The sequence below is a fragment of the Gymnoscopelus braueri genome, assembly GCF_963280865.1.
Source record: "Gymnoscopelus braueri genome assembly, chromosome: 12".
In the NCBI taxonomy this organism is placed as follows: Eukaryota; Metazoa; Chordata; class Actinopteri; order Myctophiformes; family Myctophidae; genus Gymnoscopelus; species Gymnoscopelus braueri.
In genome coordinates, this window is record NC_137614.1 from 7,220,889 (window position 1) to 7,242,066 (window position 21,178).

The 21,178-nt window shown below is 40.5% G+C and overlaps 1 protein-coding gene across 2 annotated transcripts; it reads right to left on the bottom strand.

The window, feature by feature from the left end:
* Positions 1-1,671: 1,671 nt before the first annotated feature.
* LOC308096327 (eukaryotic translation initiation factor 2D-like) lies at positions 1,672-20,000 on the bottom strand. 2 transcript variants are annotated; one of them, XR_013934139.1, is made up of 17 exons: positions 19,770-20,000; positions 18,847-19,037; positions 17,408-17,491; positions 17,114-17,204; positions 15,449-15,556; positions 13,455-13,738; positions 12,056-12,173; positions 11,409-11,454; positions 10,101-10,207; positions 8,759-8,911; positions 7,769-7,858; positions 7,569-7,664; positions 6,515-6,635; positions 6,239-6,413; positions 5,511-5,634; positions 4,759-4,849; positions 1,672-2,414 (listed from the first exon to the last, which is right to left on the bottom strand). XR_013934139.1 is itself a non-coding variant. In XM_080443733.1 (15 exons), exons 1-15 carry the CDS (start codon positions 19,823-19,825, stop codon positions 5,564-5,566), a joined length of 1,791 nt encoding a protein of 596 aa, XP_080299859.1. In that variant the 5' UTR covers positions 19,826-20,000; the 3' UTR covers positions 5,492-5,563. The 2 variants fall into 2 exon arrangements, 1 of the variants encoding a protein (XP_080299859.1); XM_080443733.1 differs by lacking the exons at positions 1,672-2,414; positions 4,759-4,849 and having other exon boundaries at positions 5,492-5,634.
* Between the last annotated feature and the right edge of the window lie 1,178 nt (positions 20,001-21,178).

Consider the following 21,178-nt stretch of genomic DNA (forward strand, 5'->3'; position numbering starts at 1 on the left):
TACTTCCTAACTGCATGTCCTTTCATTGTCTACTCATGTTAGGGCTGTCATTTTGTGAATGTTTGATAATAAAGCAAGACATTTTAATATTTTCTTTGGTCTTGACTGATCACTTCATTTGATTAAAGTTTTGATCTATAATCTCTTTTTTTAATTACAATTCCACAGAGATTCATAACACAGGCTACACCTGGGGTAACACTTATCTATAAAGTAATTATCTATAATGCATTATATCCAATTTATAATGCATTATAATCTGCTTATAACACTGTATAATTATAAGAACTCATAAACTCATCATGCTTTATAACAACTAGTCCATACCCGTGGGGGGATATGCCCCCCCCCCACGCACCCCGTCGCGCGGGGGTAAAACAACAACAAAATTCCAATCATAACTGTGTGTGTGTGTGTGTTTGAGCGAATGTGGCATGTTCCTGCATATGTTTGAAAGCTCTTGTCTGTATAAATGTGTGTACTACTCTGCTATTTCCATACTGTATAACCTGTCTGCAGCTTGTGTAATTACAACCTTTGGGTTTCTAGATGCCTCTTCAATTGTCTTGTGAAACTTGATTTTGTGTTTTCTTTAGCAATCTGATCTGGCAGTGTGTTCCATGCAGCCATGGCTCAATACAGCACTGTGCGCTTCATAGACCCTGTTCTGGCTTTAGGGGTTTGATAGCAACCTCTTGTGGCATGTCTCGTCTTACATGTATGGATGTTAGAGCTAAGTGTAAGTTGATTATACAGACAGGTAGGATGTTTTAGCACATTAATATTTCTCAAGAAGACAAGGAGTGATACTGTCAGCCTCTCCGTGACTGTCGTCCAGGAGAGCTTGACATGCATTTTGTTTACATTACACCTTGGTGTACACCTAAGGGCAAGCCGAGCTGCTCTGTTTTTGAACCAGCTTCAGCTTTCCCAGGTCCCTCTTGTTTGCCCCTGACCAGATCATTGAGCAGTAGTCCAGGTGTGAAAGGACTAGAGTCTCAATGACTTGTTTTGTCAGTTGCGGCAATGCGGTGGTAAAAACACTGAACACCTCTAATAACAGATATATTCCTCCCCATCTTTGCCACCACTGAAATACAACTATGTGTCTCGTCCATGATAGATTGTTCACTAGGATGACTCCCAAGAGCTTTGTTTCCTCCACCTGGCTGCTAAACATCAGATTCAACCGCGGTTTAGAACTTAATACACGATTTGTGGAAAATACAAGGCTTTTGAATGTTGAGCACTAATTTGTTGCTGGTCACCCATTCCATTACCGTTTTCAGTTCTTTGTTCAAAATCTCAGTTATCTCACCGATTGTGGAAGCCTGTGTATATATTGAACATAAGAACAACACACAAAGTTTCTGCCTGCATCTTCAGGAATGTAATTACTTTACTTAAAGCACACAATGACCACTTATAGTGACTTATAATCACACTATATTGTATTATATAATATTATATATTATAACAATGATTAATAATATTATGTTATACAACTATAATAATTATAATACACTATCCTTGCAAAAAAGTGCTTCCAGGTTGTAAACAAGTCTTTAGATATCTCACTCAGACAGTTGCGAAAGTTTTTGGTGGTAGTAGCTGTTTGATCAATTTTGTGTAGGTAGTCATTGATTATCATCTGCAGTTTTTTAATAAACATGCTCAATTGTTTTGTTGGGTCTTTTCGCCATTGTGCAGCAGCTATAGGCTACTGTAGCTTATTGAAAAGTAAATGGATTGACTTGATTGACTGAAATATTAAATAATAATAAATAGATGAGAGCTGGCCTGGCCAATCACCACTTGGTCATCTTTCAGTGAGAGCTTTTCTTTTACATTTTCTTTTCAGGAGAACAAGAAGCAACAAAACTGTGTCAAGCATTTAACCACTGGCTTAATGTTCCTGAGGACAAACTGCAGGTAAAAGCCCAGCAATTTCAAAGCAAATATGCTGAACTGGTTCAGGGAGGTGAAAGGATGATACACTTAGATTTTTTCCACCATCAAGGTGGAAAAAACCCTGGCCTGTCTCTGTCTGTTTGTGTGATTGTAAACAGCTAATCTCCGGCACCACTGGACCAATTGGCATGAACCATGATGTAATACAGTTCAGAGATTGGTGTCTACTACAGCAGTGTCGCGATTAAATTGCCTTGATGCTTGAGTCAAAATCGAATTTGTTCGTTTTACTCTAAAAGAAACACTTTACCCATTTTCAACCTTATCTTCATATAATTGGTCCTTAGTAATGCTCATAATAAGATGGCACAATTTCCATCTACTCACTCTGCGTCTCATTGGTGGACTGTGGACAGTGCAGAAACCTGCCTTCCAATGACATCTTCAATGGGGAGTCCAAGCTATAGAAACTACAGCCTTTCTCTTCCTGGAAAGTTAACATGCTGAAATGAATTAAAATAGGACTTAACAAACATGCAATGTTGTCATTGATATAGGCAGGTTTCTGAACCGTCCACAGCCGTCCTCTGAGACACAGAGTAGAGAGAAATAATGAGCATTAGTGAGAACCAGTTATATGAACATAGGTTGAAAATGAGTGAAGAGGTCTGGCTGTGGGCCTCATGCAGAGCAGAGAGCACACAGGTGCAGAACATCTTCAGGCAGCGCACGGAGGACGTGGACATCAAGCGCTACTGCGTGGACTACTTGGAAAAGGTGGGATCGTTTACCTACACCTGTGAGACCCTGCGGGGCCTGGAAGCCGAGGCGTACCGGCTCATCAGAGACCTTGGGGGAAACGCCGAACTGGAGGGCCAGGTCAAACAGCTCAGCAAAATATATCAGGAGACTGAAACAAAGGCTGAGAGAGGCTCATAGTCTCTTTATAGGTGCTGTAAGTGATATCTTTTTGGTCAAAACAAAAAGTTTACCGTCACTGTGACTCGTTCTCAAGTGAAAATGCAATAGTTTTTGTTTTGTTTCATCGCTTACAATTTCAGTTGTTTGTCCTGTATTTCAGGCACCACATCAAGATAAGATAACAATAACATTACATAACACAAGAGCTCTTGAACATTAAACAAACACCCCTCCTGCTCTATAGCACCACTCTATCAAGAGGATCACCAGTACAGCAGGAGAGACAGTTGCCAATCCCATGCATAGTCCTTTTATAATCCATTTATTAGGTACCAATGATTAAAAAAAAACATGAACAACATGCAACACTAATTTCCATTCACACAGTCTTCCAAGCCGGCTTGTTGTTGATTGGAAGCATCTGTGTAGTCACAACACATTTGTGTAGTCACTATACATTTTGACCTAGGTAACAGGCTTTGATGTTATTTGATTGATGGCTTTGCAGATGCACTCTAGATTCGTACCAAACTTTAGTTGAACTGAAGCCTTTACACAAACCTTTAAGTTTTACTTTTTAGCTTTTCATTATGCGTCAAACTGTTGTCAGTGTTCCTAAAGCAGTCATTATATGGCCCCTGTAACAGCCTAGCCTACCATGGAAATGACTGGATTCTCTCCAACTCTTGACATGATGATGAAACTGTTTTCTACAAACACACTAGGTTTCTCCTGTACAAACAAGCATCCATACAGCAAGATAAAGCAAAATGTGCTCTATTCACTTCCTGGTACATTCTAAGGTAACATGCAAATGTTTTAGTGCTGATAGATGCTAAATTGCTCATTAAATGCTGTTGATTGAATATAATTATATACACTGTGTACTTAAAGGGGAATTTTGGACCACGGTTTTCTTACCTTTTCTATGATGTTATGATATCTTAGGATGATGGTACAGTAGAAAAAAATCAACTCCATCCCGGGTCGCCACAGCTTAAAACGTGCGCCAATAGGCCTTGCACTACATCGCGTATTTTGATAGCTTTTCTTTTTCTGATCTGACGTTCATCGCTAGACGAGATTGAAATCTCGAGATTTTAATCTCGTCTAGCGAGACTTCTGTTTCGGCGACCCGGGATGGAGTTATGAATTTTTTCTACTGTACCATCATCCTAAGATATCATAACATCATAGAAAAGGTCCTAAGATATCATATCATAGAAAAGGTAAGAAAACCGTGGTCCAAAATGCCCCTTTAAGTAATACATCCAGTCAATAAGTCTGTACTTACTGTATTTATCCATTCATTGATGAAAGCTGTACCTACATATAACTGCTGATTGTAAATTACACTTTCTTAGGCTTATATGTATTTATTAGTAGTGTATTCATTATGTTAAGTCCAAGAACAGATGGCTAGGCCAAAATTTTTGTCTACTTATTTTTATTTTTATTACATGTTTCTTTTAATTGTATCAATGTATTAATGTATCAAGGGCAGGAATTCCATGTAGGCCGCCATGGCATTCCATTTGCACACTCTCAGAGCTATGGGGGGTCACAGGTTCGATTCCCGAGCCCGACGGCACTTTGCTGCGTGTCACGGCCCGACTCTTTCCCTGTTTCCTGTCAATACTTCACTGTACTGTCAATAAAGGGCAGAAAAGCCCCACAAATATCTTTTGGGAAAAAAAGCACTGTAGATCCCATTCATACCAGATCACATGCAGACAATGTGGTCACAGAGAACGGTGCTGACATCAGGTACATTGTAACAACACCTTATTATCAGACTTACTGGCTAGCGAGGTTACTGCTTACTCTACCTCATTGGTTACATATTTTTTAGATGGGGGTCCGGAGCCAAATACAGATCATTTTGGGGGTCCTTGACATGAAAAGGTTTGAGAACCACTGGCTTACCTAACTGACTGAACTGGGGAGATGCCTGCCTGGCCTGGTCTGTGTGTCTGTCTGACTGAACCAACCAACAAACGAACGCAGCAACGTCACACTGAAGAGAATAAAGAACACAAAAAAAAAGCCAAGGCAGCACAGTTTAACAGTAATGACACACTTCATCAGCTCTCACCAGTTGACTAAAACTCTGACGAAAAATGTTCGTCGACTACCTGACGAAAACTAGATAAAAACTATGCTATGACGACTAAAACTCAGATTATATTGACTAAAATATATTGACAATTTCGTCAACAAATAAAAACTAGTTAGTGAGGGACTAGTGGAGAAGAGATCCAGTAGAACTAAAAGACAAGGCATTTTATGTTTGGTTGCGCTCGGGTGTTGCGCTCTGAAAATAGCAGATCTACAAGCTCACAACGCGTCGTGCTGCGACGCGAGCTTGTAGATCGGCTATTTTCAGCATGCAACCAAGTGTAAAATCAGCCATTATGACGCCATCAAGGCACCACCAAAATACATTTTATTCAACTAAATCAACTGTAGATTTAGTCGACTATAATCTTATGATATTTAGTCGACTAAAACTAGACAAACTAAAACATTTCAGGTGACTAAAATATGACTAAAACTAAATGGATTCGTATTCAAAAGACTACCGACTAAAACAAAACAAAAAATTGCTGTCAAAATCAACACTGGCTCTCACACAAGATTCAAGTTAAAGTAAACTTTATTATGAATGTTTCACATACAGTGGCTCTACAGAGCAGGTGGTAGGTACATGGTTGTGTTGATGATGTGCTTCTCATTTCTTCTTGCCACCCTTCCCAGGTTTGTCTAGGCCCTGGATGAACTTGCGAGGGATTTTGTACTGATCTGTTGAAGCGAACGAAACAGAAAGTTGCACAAAATGAAAACGCTACCACAGCAATTCAAAGTGACCACAACGATTCACAATTTCAAACGTTTGCCTGAATTATGATTAATGAACGATTATTTGATATAAATAATGAAGTTGATTTGTTGATATAAAATAAATTGATATAAATCCTAACCTTGGTTTTCTGAAAAACGTAGGTTACAAAAAATAATGTTTAGACCTGTTGTAACACAGGTATGCTGGTATACCTTTCAATGCAGGAGCCACCTCTGTGTCTAATTTTTTTGTACGAATTTGAACGTTTTCAGAAAACTTTTTAAGGTCTAAGGTTTTAGAAGGCGTTTTTAGAATCGGCCTCAGGTCTAAATGGGTAAAAAAAAATAGGGAAATATGCTGCTATATCTTTAGCAACAACTAATGTGACACAGATGCTGTCCTGGATTGAAAGGTATAAAGACGTACCATATGGGTCACAACAGGTCTAAATGTGTTACAAGTCAGTTATGTGTTCTAAATATCAGTTTCGATATATGTTCGGTTAATTGCCCAGCCCTGATGTGAAAGCATAAGAGGTTTTTTGAAGGATAATAATCTCCAAACCTAGCAGCAAATTGCCGACTTGTTGTATCTGGCTGCCTTGGATCTGGACCTGGACTCGGTCCTTGGCTCCAGGGAGGGGCTGCAGCACAGAGCTGGCCTGGACTCTGTGCCTCAGAGCAGAGGACACCGCTACGGGATCCAGACCATACAGCTCCAGGTTCTTGATGAGGGTCACCTACAGGACAATGAATCCAAAGGGTTGATGAGGTTCAAATATGAAGGCACCGGTTAGGTTACATCCACATCAATGGACAACGAATCCAGAGTGACGCCCACCTTCTTGTTGGATCCTCTGGAAGCCACAGAGATGTCTATAGGCTCAATGTGACCCTTCTTGGTGATGGGCGCTTGTCCAGGAAACACAAGCTGATAACACTGCTGCATTCTGCTCAGGGTCCTGTCAATATGAGTATCAAATACATTAAACATGCAGTGGACCCAAACTGTCTGAGGATGTGGACAAACCATGAACATAATGTACTAATTTATCAGTGCTTATGGTTCAACTGACGTGCTGCTGTAACTGTTTAAATGCCGGTCAATGTGATCTACATGTGGTCAAATATAATAAAATAATAAATTAAAAAATTAAAATGTGACACACTGTCTGTAAAAACTATACATTTCCTTTCAATCAAAATAAGGAGGAATTAATATTGGCAGACAGTTCACATACAATGATTAATGTGGAATTTGAAGTCCAGACACGAGAAACCAGGGTATGAAAAAAAAAACAGAGGTGGGACATCGTACTACAAATAGTTATGTAATAAATCTGCAAACTGCACACAATGCGTCACGTTGCAACATCTTGTGAACTGGTAGATCTGCTATGTTTACTATTTATTCAAATAGAAGAATAGAAATCCAGAGGTTCTCAATAAAAAGCCAGGGTTAATATGGTTAACATATATTTTGTATTCAATGTTTTTATTGTGATATTATCCTCCTATAATTCGACAAAGCTCTGTCTGTGCGGTGAGCCCAAAATCTCTTCTGCCCGGTTCACCTCAGTGGCTGGAGCAATTGATCTGAATTTGCACACAGCCATTGACCATTACCATGTGCACGGAACACCGAAGGCCGTTTTTCGCTTTCCCCAAATGTTAGCTGTTTATTAGCGTTTTTGTGTTCGCTGGCTCCCGGGTTGCCAAATCGTGTGTGCATATCCCCCCACGGGTATGGTCTAATCAAATATAAAAATGGTCAGACAGTCTACATTTCCTAAAATGAAATGCACGTATTTAATTCAGTCTGACCAGAAACTTATGCCCCTCCCAGCAAATCAAACCCTGTGAGTAACTGTACTGGATGAGACTCTGCTCTTTACCTGCTGAAGAGCTCATCCCACTTCAGAGCGCTGATCTCCTGGTATTCTGTTCTCTCCAGCAGGCAGTCGCATAACGCAGGATTTATGGTGACATAACTAGAAGGCAGGAATCACAATGACAGAAATAAATGACAAGGGCCGCTGCCTTCAGAGAGGTCATTCTGCCGGTTAGCGTGCTGTTGTCATTGTGATCTGCTTACTTTTTGTTATTTTCAGCCACCAGCTGGTTGTTCTTCACATACTCTGTAATGATGAGTCTGACATCGGCGGCATGGAGAACGCTTCCTTTCCTGTGAGCCGGCCAGTGCGCACACACACACACACACACACGCGCACACACGCACACACACACACACACACACACACACACACACACACACACACACGTAATCATTTATTTATGTCCACATAAGAGATACAATACAAGGACACAAATATTACAAGGTGCTGTAAAAAATGCACAGTCAGTAAATCATGGACAAATACCCCCACACCCTTCAGGGGTACAAATAACAGCGTCTTTTTTTTTTGGCATCCCAAGTTGTTGGAAGCCTCTTACAACCAACCTTTATGTACATGTCAGCTGCCAAAAACAAGTTTGGCAGCACAAGTAGATTGCACCTATAGCCTCGCTCTGTGATGGTATGGAGGAGCGGCTGGTATTTATTGACTTTGGTCATAAAAGCTTCCTCTAAGCTAGAGTCAAAAGTGCAGCCCACTTCAATAATGGAAACTGATCTGGAGCCTTCATTGACAACAACAACATCTGGTGTATTAGCAGAGAGATGTGCAAAGATTTCAGGATTTTTAGTACAGAGTTGAAACATGGAAGGTTTGACACAAGAATGTTTGTACATTCTCATTCTCACACACGCATGCACGCACACACACACACACACACACAGTCTGTCAGTACAACTGAAGCAACACAGCAGGAGTTCACCGCAAAACCCTGAGTGTTGATTTGGTTCCGTTTGTCCACTCACAGAGTTACAGACCTACTAACCTCTGTAACCATAAGTTACAGACGCTTACGGGTCTGTAACTCTGAGTGTACACGTGGAACCAATTGACCCTTACAAGTCCATGTGGTTCCATTTGTACACTCTCAGAATTAAATGAACACTGATGATATGTTGACTGTGTGGATGCAAAGGCAGGATGCAAAAAGGAACACGTCGTAAACCAACCTCTTGTGTGCTTCCAGAAACAGAGGTTCCAGTCTGGCTGACACAGAGTAGAGGCTGATGATTTCAGGGGGTTGGTAGGACTTCTCTCCTGCTTCTCCTCCCTCCACTGGCTGCTCTTCCTCAGGCTGCTCTGGGGCTCGGAAGGCCAGCAGTCTGGAAGGGATCACACAGGGACAGACAGCAGTCTGAAAGGGTTCACACCAGTGTTGATTTTGACAGCAAATTTTGATTTAGTTTCAGTCATAGTCTATTGAATAAAATTCCATTTAGTTTTAGTCATATTTTAGTCGTCTGAAATGTTTTAGTTTTTGTCTAGTTTTAGTCGACTAAATAACATAAGATTATCGTCGATTAATCTACAGTTGATTGATTTTTGTCGTAATGCCTGATTTTACACTTGGTTGCATGCTGAAAATAGCCGATCTGCTATTGTCAGAGCGCAACACCTGAGTGCAACCAAGCATAACATGACTTGTCTTTTAGTTCTCCTGGATCTCTTCTCCACTAGTCCCTCACTAACATTTTAGTCTAGTTTTTATTTGTTGACGAAATTGTCCATATATTTAGTCTTAGTTTTAGTCATTGTAGCTTTTTATTTAGTTTTTGACTAGTTTTCGTCAGTGAAAAAAAGGTAGTCGGCGAACATTCTCGTCATAGTTTTAGTCGATGAAATCAACACTGGTTCACACACACACGCACGCACACGCACACACACACACACACGATGCAGACAGGCCCGAGTCTGAAGCTAAGCCAGGAATTTGTTATAGCTGAGGGACTGAGCAGGACTTAGTTTTTAGGCAAAGTGCGCTGAACAAAACGTTTGGAAATGTGTGTTTGGTAGATAATTTCTCAGTTGTCACAATTCTTCTTGATAATAACCTTTATAATAAGGCCTGTTTATTCCCCTTTTAAATGGTGCCCCGTTTGTAACCCACATACTCAGCTGCACTAGCCTGACAATGAATTTTCATTTGGTTTCTCTCCATTATTCAGTCTGAAAAGCCCTCTCAGTGCAGCTGTTTTCTGAGATGGGGGCGTGGCCAAAGTTGGACTCTTTGGTGATTGGTTCATACTGGATTATCCCGATCCCGATTCGCCGTACAGATTTTCAAACGAGAAAACCCCGCCTTCGACAGCGTCACCAGACCCTGAATGCGAGGCTAGTGATTCAGGGGGTGGAGCCAGGCTACATCTGCACTGCTCTTCCCACAAATCCATGTTCCTTACAAATCGGGCACCATTTAAAAAGGGGAATGAACAGGCTTTCCAACGGTATAAAAGTCATTGCCAAGAGAAGAGAAGCACTGTTGTGACAGAGAGCAGCAGTAACGGTACTCACTGAGGATTCCTCCAGTCCACCTCCACTATGCTCTCCACCCCCTTACTGAGCTCTTTGACATGCACCAGATGATGCTGCTGCTGCATGCTCTGGAGGAACCTGGACAACTGGGGGAAACATTACATTACAGTCATTTAGCAGACGCTTTTATCCAAAGCGACTTACAATAAGTGCATTCAACATGGTATCAACAGGTAGGGAAGGAAACTACTAATCACCAGAAGTCTTGAGTGCATTCTCTTCTAAAAGAAGCAACTATAAGAGCATACCTAGCGCTAAGGTAAAAGTGCAATATATCAGCTATACCTACTTTCTTAAACAGATGAGACAAAGTAGGAAAATCAAATGAGCAAGAGCTAAACAAATAAGTATATCGAATAAACAAGATCCAATAAGACAGGGGTGCCCATTACGTCGATCGCGATCGACCAGTAGACCGCAGAGGCTGCGCAGGTAGACTACCTGCAATGCCCCTGAAAAAAAAAAAAATAATAAATAAACTTTTTTTTTTTTTTTTCAGGCTCTAGGTGGCGCTGTGGCAGAAAATGGTGGCGCGGCACTAAATGGGGGGGGTGCCAGGAAAAATATTGAAACAGTCCTAATGCCTTAAGGTCCTTACACACCGGGGCGATTTTTTTCATGCGAATAATACGTTTTTTTTTTAAACCTTATAAAGTCAATGCAAGCTTCCAAACCAGTTTCGCGGAGCAAAAAAAGCGTCTTTTAATTATTCGGAACGAGTCCGAATTTTGCGTAGGCCTATATTCGCATATTCGCCGGTGTGTAACCGCCTTTAATGTTGTTATTTAGCCCCCATAGGTAAATGTTTAAGTATTTTCATTAATGGGATAATTATTATTTGTTGGTTGGTAAATAAAATGAATGAATTACATTTTTTTTTATAATAAATCGGTAAAATCAGGCAAAAATAATAATTAAATAACCTAATCCTGACCCTAACCCTAAAACCGAAATAAAGTAACCAAAAAACGGAAAAGAAACTAACAAAAACCAACCAAAAAACAGAAAAAATAAAAAATAATCCACCGAAAACCACGCAAATTTCGCCCACCATGCCTACCACCATGCCTACCACTCATGCACGCGCGAGTGGTAGATCACCTTGAGCTGGCAATTTCAATAGTAGAACTCAAGTTTAAAAAGTGTGGGCACCCCTGCAATAAGACAAGAGCTCGTACAACTAATTGACAACAAGTACCACACAGCAAACTTACTGCTCAATAACATTAACCCTGGATACACCTTTTGTATATGCCTGACATGTCCCCAGTTGTTTTGTCATTGTACCTTTTTATAGCTGGATCTCCTGATGTCCAGTTGTTTTCCATTTGGACTGCAAAATAAACAAGACATGTTGTGAGTGTCCCCAGTAGTTAACCACTTGAACCCCAGCATCCATATTCTGGGTGGAACCAGGGTTGCATTGCTCATGGGACGGCCTTGCACGCCGTGCAAGAACCTATTTGACCAGGAGCACGTGCAGACACATGCATAGATTTAAAACAACTTTAAATTCACACCTCAACAAAGTTCACAAAGGCTCCCGACTCACACCAGGTGAATTAACATAGGAATGAGCCTAGATGCATATAAATTGTCCATTGTGTGACCTGTAGTGTAGGTGTTAAGCGGCGTGCGCTTGACGTCATTAAAATACAGTGCAACCATGTTCCAATTCAGCAATGCAACAATGGGGGGGACAATAGACAAAAACTTTTGCCGAAGACATTGGGTGTAGACGGGAAAAAAGCGCTCAAAGTAAAGAGCCAACTCAGGTCCAGTTTACTAAGTCTAGAGAGGCTTTAAGTGGTTAAGTTCTGTTCAACACTACTGTACTTCACCACATGAACCCAAGCATCCCCATGCTGGGCACGACATAATAGGCAAACATTTGGCGGAAATAGCAGATCTACAATTGGCTAAACATACTGTACCAGCAGGAGAACATGTATTTGCGGAGGAAGGTGCTGGTCAGCAGGGGGAGCTCTGACTTCTTCACCTTGGTCTTTAGAGCCTGAAGGAAACACTGCAGCAGGAGGGCATCCAGCTCTTCTACGGAAACAGGAGAAGAAGAAGAACACTGAAGACAGGCCAGTCCTGCTCCTGCTTCAACCACATCACAAGAAAATACCTGCTACTTTTGATGCTTTTTGTGTGACACTGTAGTGTGATCAAGTAGGGCAGTGGTTCTCAAACATTTTCATGTCATGGACCCCCAAATTGACACTTATTAGCCCGCGGACCCCCATTTGAAAAGACATGCCAAGGACCCCCATTAGAGAAGATTTTTACGGCTTTAGCAGTGATTCTCAACCATTTTAATTTCAAGGACCCCCAGTTTGACATGCATTAAGCTACGGACCCCCATTTAATGGCATTTTTATCCCTGGGATCCCAATTTATATTGTAAAATCAATGTTAATTTAACTCTGAGAGTGTACAAATGGAACCAAATGGACCCGTTAGGGTCCACTTGGTTCAATTTGTACACTCTCAGAGTTACAGACCCATAAGGGTCCATTTATTTCCTAACTATCCATCATTTAGCTGGGGACCCCCTGGAACTCCCTCAAGGACCCCTGGGGGTCCCCGGACCCCACTTTGAGAACCAATGAAGTAGGGCATTAATTTAGGAAAAAACACAAAAAGTTAAAATTTGGAGATAAGAGGTTTCTGCCCGACAGCAACTACAGTATATATTTTCGGCAATTATTGCCAGCTATACTGGCTACACGATCCAGTGAAAACTTAAACTCTAGCTTCCCTGTTCCAGTCAAGTCATAATAAGTGAACAAACAAAACAAACATGCTGCGAAAATAGCTGATGTACAACCTTCTAGATCTGCTATTTTCAGAGGAGAGATTTTGGTGTCACTGAGCAGAGGTTAATCCATAAAGACCGGGAACGCATCTGTGTCATTTTAGATGTCTTTGGCTATTCAAACATAGCAGATCTACAAGCACCGAGTGCCCCGCTATGAGCTTGTAGATCTGCTATTTTTGAGAAATCTTGAACATTTGCAAATCTTTGAATATATATATATATTTTAAAGCGAACATTTGCTCAACTCAAATATTCGCTTCTGGGGGTCCCTGGAACCAAATATTACAAGTATTACAATATAACAGTTGGCTTTTAAAAAAATACATATTCAAATATTTGCACAAATGTTCACGATTATTCTAAAATAGCAGATCTACAAGCTCATAGCGTGGCACCGAGTGCCACGCTATGAGCTTGTAGATCTGCAATTTTTGAACAGCCAAAGGAATCTTAAAATGACACAGATGCGTTCCCGGAATCGAATGGGTTATGGGACAGGCTATAGTTACCTTGTGGTGCTTTTTGATCTTCCTCATTCAAGTCCTCATCCTCCTCCTCCTCCTCGGCGTCAGCGTGCTCTCCTGCGTCCTTCAGACTCAGCTCTTCCATAGCAGGACAGGAGGGCTGGTCTGGGGTCTGTTGTTCAGCAGGCCGCTCCTCCGCTCCTCCTGCCTGCTCACCCTCCTCCTCCTCCTCATCCTCCTCATCCTCATCACTTCCTTCTCCGTTCCCCACCAGACCCTCACATCCTGCATCCGGAATAGAGGGAGGACCACTCTTATCACCAAATGCCCTGAAGAAAAGACACATTGGATGAAAAGCGAGGGTATTGTTTAGTTTACATACTGTAAGTAGGTTTGCTTCTTGGGTTTTGAGGTTGTTTAAAAATAATTACCTATTTCAGTCCTTACCTAAGTCATTTTTTATCAGCTTGATACAGATGAACGCATCTGTGTTATTTTAGATTTTAGCTATAACCATTTTAAGCGTTTTCTTTTGGCCTTTTTATGCCTTTATTTAGAAAGGGATAGTGAAAGTAGGCTGACAGGAAACGGGGTGAGAGATGGGGGGGTGACACGCAGCAAAGGTCATAAACTAAATGATAAAATCACCCTAAGTAGAGGACAGAGAGAACAATGCAATGCCTCTAAGAAACTAGGATATTATGTAAACAATGAAGTTAGCATCTGTCTAAAAACTACATTCTATCTAGACAAGACTGACAGTTGAAGCATTCATCATGATTTGTGTGCGTGGGAACTCATTTTAAACAAGCTTAGTGCTTTATGGGTTATCCAGTTTAGTCTGTACTTCCATGTACTGTTTCTCATGTCTTACTAAATAAAGTACATCAATCAATCAATCTCAAAGGGTAATATCTCCCCTGCCCAGACGGGCTTTCCGTTTGAGCACATTTCGCTCAGCAGTAGAAATGTCGGCACTCGCACCATCGCATGGGAGACTCGGGTTCAAAAATACTAGGTAAGACATAAATCTTACGGACTACAGTTTTAATCCACTAAGTCCGGGAACGCATTTTAAGATTTCTTTGGCTATTCAAAAATAGCAGATCTACAAGCTCATAGCACGGCCCTGCAAATTTTTTTTGGAAAGATCGTGGAATATTTGTGCAAATCTTTGAATATAATATACATTTTTAACCATCTTAAAAATATTTGCTTCTGGGGGTCCCTGTAACAAAATATTTTGAGATGGGGGGGTCCACAGACAAATGCATATCATTTTGGGTGCTCCTTGACATGAAAAAAGTTTGAGAACCACTGATATTATAGCAATAAGACATTTGTAGAATACCCAGAAGCAAAGATTTTTGTTAAAAATGTTCGCTTTAAAAAAACGATATATATTCAAAGATTTGCACACATTTTCACGATTTTTCAAAATAAATAGCTGATCTACAAGCTCGTAGCCCAGCACTCAGTGCCACACTGTGAGCTTGTATATCTGCTATATTTTTTAATAGCCCAAAGTATAAAATAATGGTTATTGCAACAAAACAAAAAATCTAAAATGACACAGTATGCGTTCCGGGTCTTAACAGGTTAAAATAGTGCAGAGAATCGACGTTTGCGTGAATTGTGTAAATCAGGGGTCTTCAACAGGGGGTCCGGGACCCCTAGGGAGTCCTCACAGTTACTACAGGGCAGGGGGGCCACCAAATCTTTGTGTGATATGATTTTTATGTTTTACATTATACCACTTGAACCCTAGCATCCCTATTCTGAGGAGAACTTTAGCCAAAAATAGCAGATCTACAAGCTCACAACGCCTCGCGCTGCGAGGCGTTGTGAGCTTTTAGATCGGCTATTTTTGGCAAAGAGGTTTGGTGTAGAGGGAAAAAAGAGCAGACCAAGTTTTTTTTTTAAAACAATTTTATACAATATAGAGGGGGTCCCTGCTTCATCTCTCTCTCTCAGCTAGGGGGTCCTTAGCCTGAAGACGTTGAAGACCCCTGGTGTAAATGAATGTGAGCGTCTCTCACCACAGGTTATCCATGTAGGTGTGGAGGACAGACACGCCTTTCCCTTTCATACCCATGTTCAGCATCTCTGTGCTGGACATGGTGCTGGTGCCCACCGCCATGGGTGCCCTGCAACCAAAACAGGGTTAACACTGTTAAGACTTCACCGCATTAAACAGGCGTCCCTGCTGTATGTAATGATGGGCATGTCGTCGTTATTGGTGAAAATTCTCAAAAAATAGCTTAGGCCTATATCATTGCTGTCGGGCAGAAAACTCTTATTATCTCCATATTTTTTTACTTTTTGTGTTTTTTCGTAAACGAACGCCCTACTTCAGTGGTTTTCAACCTTTCTTTGCGTCAAGGACCCCCAAATTGACACATATTAGCCCAGGGACCCCCATTTGAAAAGATATGCCAGGGACTCAACCATTTTGATTTATTGGGGGTCCCAATCTACACTGTAGTATCATCATTAGTGTTCAATGTAACTCTGAGAGTGTACAAACAGAACCAAATGTCCCCGTTAGGGTCCATTTGGTTCCATTTGTACATTCTCAGAGTTACAGACACAAGGCTCAATTTGGTTCCTAACTATTCATTTGTGTCATTTGTCTGGGGACCCCCTGGAACCCCCTCAAGGACCACTGGTTGAGAACCACTGCCCTACTTGATCATAATACAGCGTCAAAAGTAGCAGATTCATAAGCTCAAAACGGCGCGTGAAGTGACGCGTATTGAGCTTGTAAATCTGCTACTTTTTTAATTTAATCCTGAATAGTAACAGTTTTGGACATAATGAGGTTTCCACCCAACAGAGACGATTATGCTTAATTCATACACGTTGGACGCCAGTGTTGCACAGTGAAAATTGCTTAGCTACAATCTCACAGTAATCTGCCTAGCAACACTGCAGCTCGCTCTGTCGCTCGTGCCACTGAAGCATTGTGTACACTGTAAACAACAAATTTGTCACGGAGGGTTTTGCCATTTCTTGCGACAGTGTGATTGATTAGAAAGGTTCTATACAATTCTTATCTTATTAGTATTATTATTATCATTGTAATAAAGGAGAACTTCACATTTTCTGTGGTTCTGCTATCATTATTGATGGTCAATGTAGCTTAGTACATCACGATCATTTTAACTGCTGTATCCATTTATACAAAGAAAATCAAAGCTCACAGCGCAAGCTTTGATTTTTCTTTTTTACATAAATCTTCTCCTCTGGTGGTCCCTGGCACAAGATATTTTCAGATGGGGGTCCGCGGCCAAATACATATCACTTTGGGGGTCCTTGACATGAAGAATTTTGAGAACCACTGGCCAAGTCAAACGTCGAATCAATAAAACATGCTTTCTGCAGCTAAATAATACTCTGCCTGTAATTCTTTCACCATCCAGTGACATAATACTGTACACCACTAGGTAGCAGTAGTAAACTATGCTGTTACTACAGCGATACATAGACTGTAGAAATGTCACCTCTATGACTAATATGTTATTGATGACAATAAATTAATATTGAGATGAAATTCAGCTATGTGTTCAAGTCTATGAGCATCATGGATAGAGACACTTGACCTCTTAACAATCCCTATTTTGGGCAACAATGTCATTATAGGCAAAGGTTTTCTAAAAAATTACAAAGTTAGTTGTACAAAAACAGTTTTTTTTTTAAATTACCTGTTGCTCACCACTTTAACAGCACAGCAGTCACCCTGCCTCACATCTGGGAGACCGCTGGAGGGTTTCACCACTCCTGGCAGCATCAGATCTATGCACAAGCATTTAATTTAAGATAGAGTGTGTGTGTGTGTGTGTGTGTGTGTGTGTGTGTGTGTGTGTGTGTGTGTGTGTGTGTGTGTGTGTGTGTGTTTTAATCAAAGTTTGAAAGTGTTACATGCTAGATACAAACTTTATCCATGCAGTATTATGCCTTGAGTGTGCAAGTCTGTGATTTAGGAAAATAAGCTTTACCTGCCCCGCCGATCATTTTCTGAACCACAGCAGGCCATGTAGTAAATGCTGGCAGGACGTCAGGGAAGCGCCAAAGCATGTACACTGAAAATTACACAAAGTGCAATGAATATAAATGACTCGTAGTCATAGGCTTCCTGCACTCATTTAGTCAAATCAGTGTCAGGTCACATTACAAAGATTACAGATTTTCAAAATAGTGATGAATGTGGAATCGCTGCAAAGTATTATCCTTAAACACTTAAACCCTATATAATTAGTTACCCCGGAGTCCCCCAGGACTCTATAGCAGTTCGCTAGCATTTCCTGAATCTCTTCATCGAAAATAGCAGATCTATAAAGCTCACGTGACACAGCACGACGCGTTCTGCGCTTGCAAATCTGCTATTTTCGCCCCCCGCAATTTGCTCCCAACCAAAAAAATTAAGAGGACAAATTGGTTTCCTCTACAGTAACAGTCCTGTTTTCCTTTAGCCAGCAGAAAGACTATTATTCAATCTGTAATAATGTCTGATTTGACTAATGTCTGATTTGACTATACTGTATATGCATAGCCTGACACTCAGCCTGAATTTTCATTTCACTCCATTATTCAGTCTGAAAGCCCTCTCAATGCAGCCGATTTCTGAGGTGGGGGCGTGGCCAAAGTTATTTTTTTCAAAGACTCTTTGGCGATTGGTTCATACCGGATTATCCCGATCCCGATTCGTTGTACAGATTTTCAACCGAGAAACACCCGCCTTCGACAGCGTCACCAGACCCTGAATACGAGGCAAACGATTCAGGGGGTGGAGCCAGGCTAGTATATGCATGCTTCACTCTCCACACTGAAGCCTCTTGAAGCAGTCTACCACAGTGCCCTGCGTTTTATAACTGGCGATGATTATCTCACCCATCACTGTATTTTATATGATAAAGTGGGTTGGCCATCTCTCGCAGTTTGTAGAGAGCAACATTGTATTTCATTTATTTATTTATAAGGCCTTGTGTGGTAAACTTCCTTTATATCTATCCTTGCTTTTAAAACCAAAGGTTACTGGACATTCAACACGTTCACAAACACACATTAGATATACCAGTCCACCTAAGAGCAGAGAACAAAAAAAAGACTGCTTTCATGTATTATGCTCCACACAAATGGAACAGACTTCAGGACTCTCTGAAACTGGTGTGATTGGTCTCAATAGAGACATCCAGGGTGCTTCTTGAGGACACACTACATAGTGACTGCACCTGTTTCATGTAACACTATGTTTATTTGCATCTGTGACATTGTAGTGTTCATTCAAATGTTTGTTATTGTTTTTCATTATGTATGTGTTTTATATGCTGTTATCAGGGTGTCCTTGAAAAAGAGAGCTTGCTCTCAATGGAGCAAGCTCCCTGAATAAATAAAGGAAAACAAAAGAAAGAATAGGGTCGAGGTGGTTGTTATTTACCTGTAGGATAGAGTCGTTTGTCCAGCTCAAAGAACAGTGGGTTTTTATGGAGAACGTACAGTGTGACAGACTCTCCTTTATGTGCATAAACCTTGACTACATTCAGCTCCTCTTTGTTGGGGAGCAGCTCAGACAGCTCCTCTGCAGACAGCGCGGGAAAAGCTACGGCGATGTCCGATTTCAGCTTCCTCCTACGGTGGGAAAAACAATTTGAAACACATGTCAGGTGACAGGTCTGATGTCTTGATTATGAAATGAATTTGATCAGACACGCCCCCTTCCTATACAAACCCATTGTAACTTCAACTCCATTTTAATCATGCTAAACTGATTTAAAACACCCGTCCTTGGTTCTGGTGACTGATATTGTCCTTCTAATGACAATATGCATTTAAAATAAAAGATTTGGTGGCCCCTTGTAGTAACTCTGAGGACCCCCAAGGGGTCCCAGAGCCCCTGTTGAAGACCCCTGCAATAAATGTAAATAGCTTGTAGATAGCTTTAGTTACTTTGCAGATTTAGATTATTATCACTGTCACAACACATACATTAACCACTTCAGACCTATATATATTTCAGCCATTTGAAAATAGCAGATCTACAAGCTCGTAGATCTGCTATTTTCAAAAGATTTCTATACATTTTGAACTTGTGAAATGGGACATTCTGCACAGTACTTTTACTTTTGGTACTTTAAGCACATTTTGATACCAATAGTATTGGTAAAAGTACAAAAAGTATTGGTCCAATACTTTTTGTACTTTTACTCAAGTAACATTTTGAACACATGCCTTTTACTTGTAACAGACTGAGTATTTCTATATTGCAGCATTGATACCTTTACTTAAGTAAAAAATATCTGAGTACTTTCTCCACCAGTACCACTGATATGTAGTATAGTGAGTGTGTGTGTGATGACTCACTTGGCTGATCCCTTCAGCACGGTGTTAGACTTCACACGAAACGCTTTGGCAAACATCTCGTCTCTACTGTCAGCAACTCAGCATGTATGCTATGAAGTGACTTATTCAATACGTTGAATCATATACCCGTTATTCAAACATTTAATGCGTCTCTCTCAGTGATAATCATAGAGTTATAATAATGATAATAATAATAATTATGAGCTACTGGCCCTCCATTCTGGTCGTAGAGGTCCGACACTCTAACCTGACCGAGGGGAAACAACGCTACACTGTACTGTATGGTTCCGTCCGTTGTGTCACAGCTAGCCATGACCGTCTGGGAACGTTATTTGCTCCAAAAAAAAAAAAAAAGAAAGAAAGAAAGGACGCAAATAAATCTGTGGGCAATTCACTGAAAATATATTGAAACCATTATTTAGATCCTTATTTTAGGTCCTTGGGGGAATTCCAGGGGGTCCCCAGCAAAATGTGTTAATATTGCATCAAAATCAGTTTAACCACTGTAAACTCTGGAATAGCAGATCTACAAGCTCACAACGCGTGGCAATGCAATAAGTTGTGATCTTGTAGATCGTCTATTTTCCAAAAATCGTGACAAATTCTGCCCTCTAGATATATTATAACTCTATGGGTCAAATACATTAATTTGGGGGTCCTTGACTCCTTGAGTCTCAAACTTGAAAAGTTTGAGAATGTTCTGATATTGGTCTGATCTGTCTATGATTTTTATTCGACCTGGAATCAGACCTGGAATCGACCTGAAATCAGATTATTGCTTTGTCAATCCCAGCAGATAAGAACAATATGTCTGCAATAAATGCTTTACAGATTCTGTAGTCGTTTACATGACTTCACTCAACCACCACTCACTCACTAACAATAAACTGAACAGCTTGTAATACTGTAATAACACTGAAGATAACTTACCAGTGGTGTAAAGCAACTAAGTATATTTACTCAAGTAATGTTCTTAAGTACAATTTTGAGGAACTTTTACCTTACTGGAGTATTTCCAAAATTCAATACTTTTACTTCTACTCCACATACATATCGGAGGCAAATATTGTACTTTTACTCCACTGCAATGTTTTGAAAACTTTATTATTAGTTACTAGTTACTTTGTAGATTTTGATTATTGTAAAACATACATTACCCACTTCAGCCCTATTTCGGCCATTTGAAAATAGCAGATCTACAAGCTCACAATGCATTGTGAGCTTGTAGATCTGCTATTTCAAGAGATTTTTTTGTTTAAACTTGTGAAATAATACTTCATAATGAGTAGGCTACTTTTAGTTTTGGTACTTAAAAGTGTTATCCTTGTTAGATAAAAAGAATATGTCAGATTAATAAATGAATCAGATTAAAGTCATTTGTTATGATAAATTCTGGTCTTAAATGTATC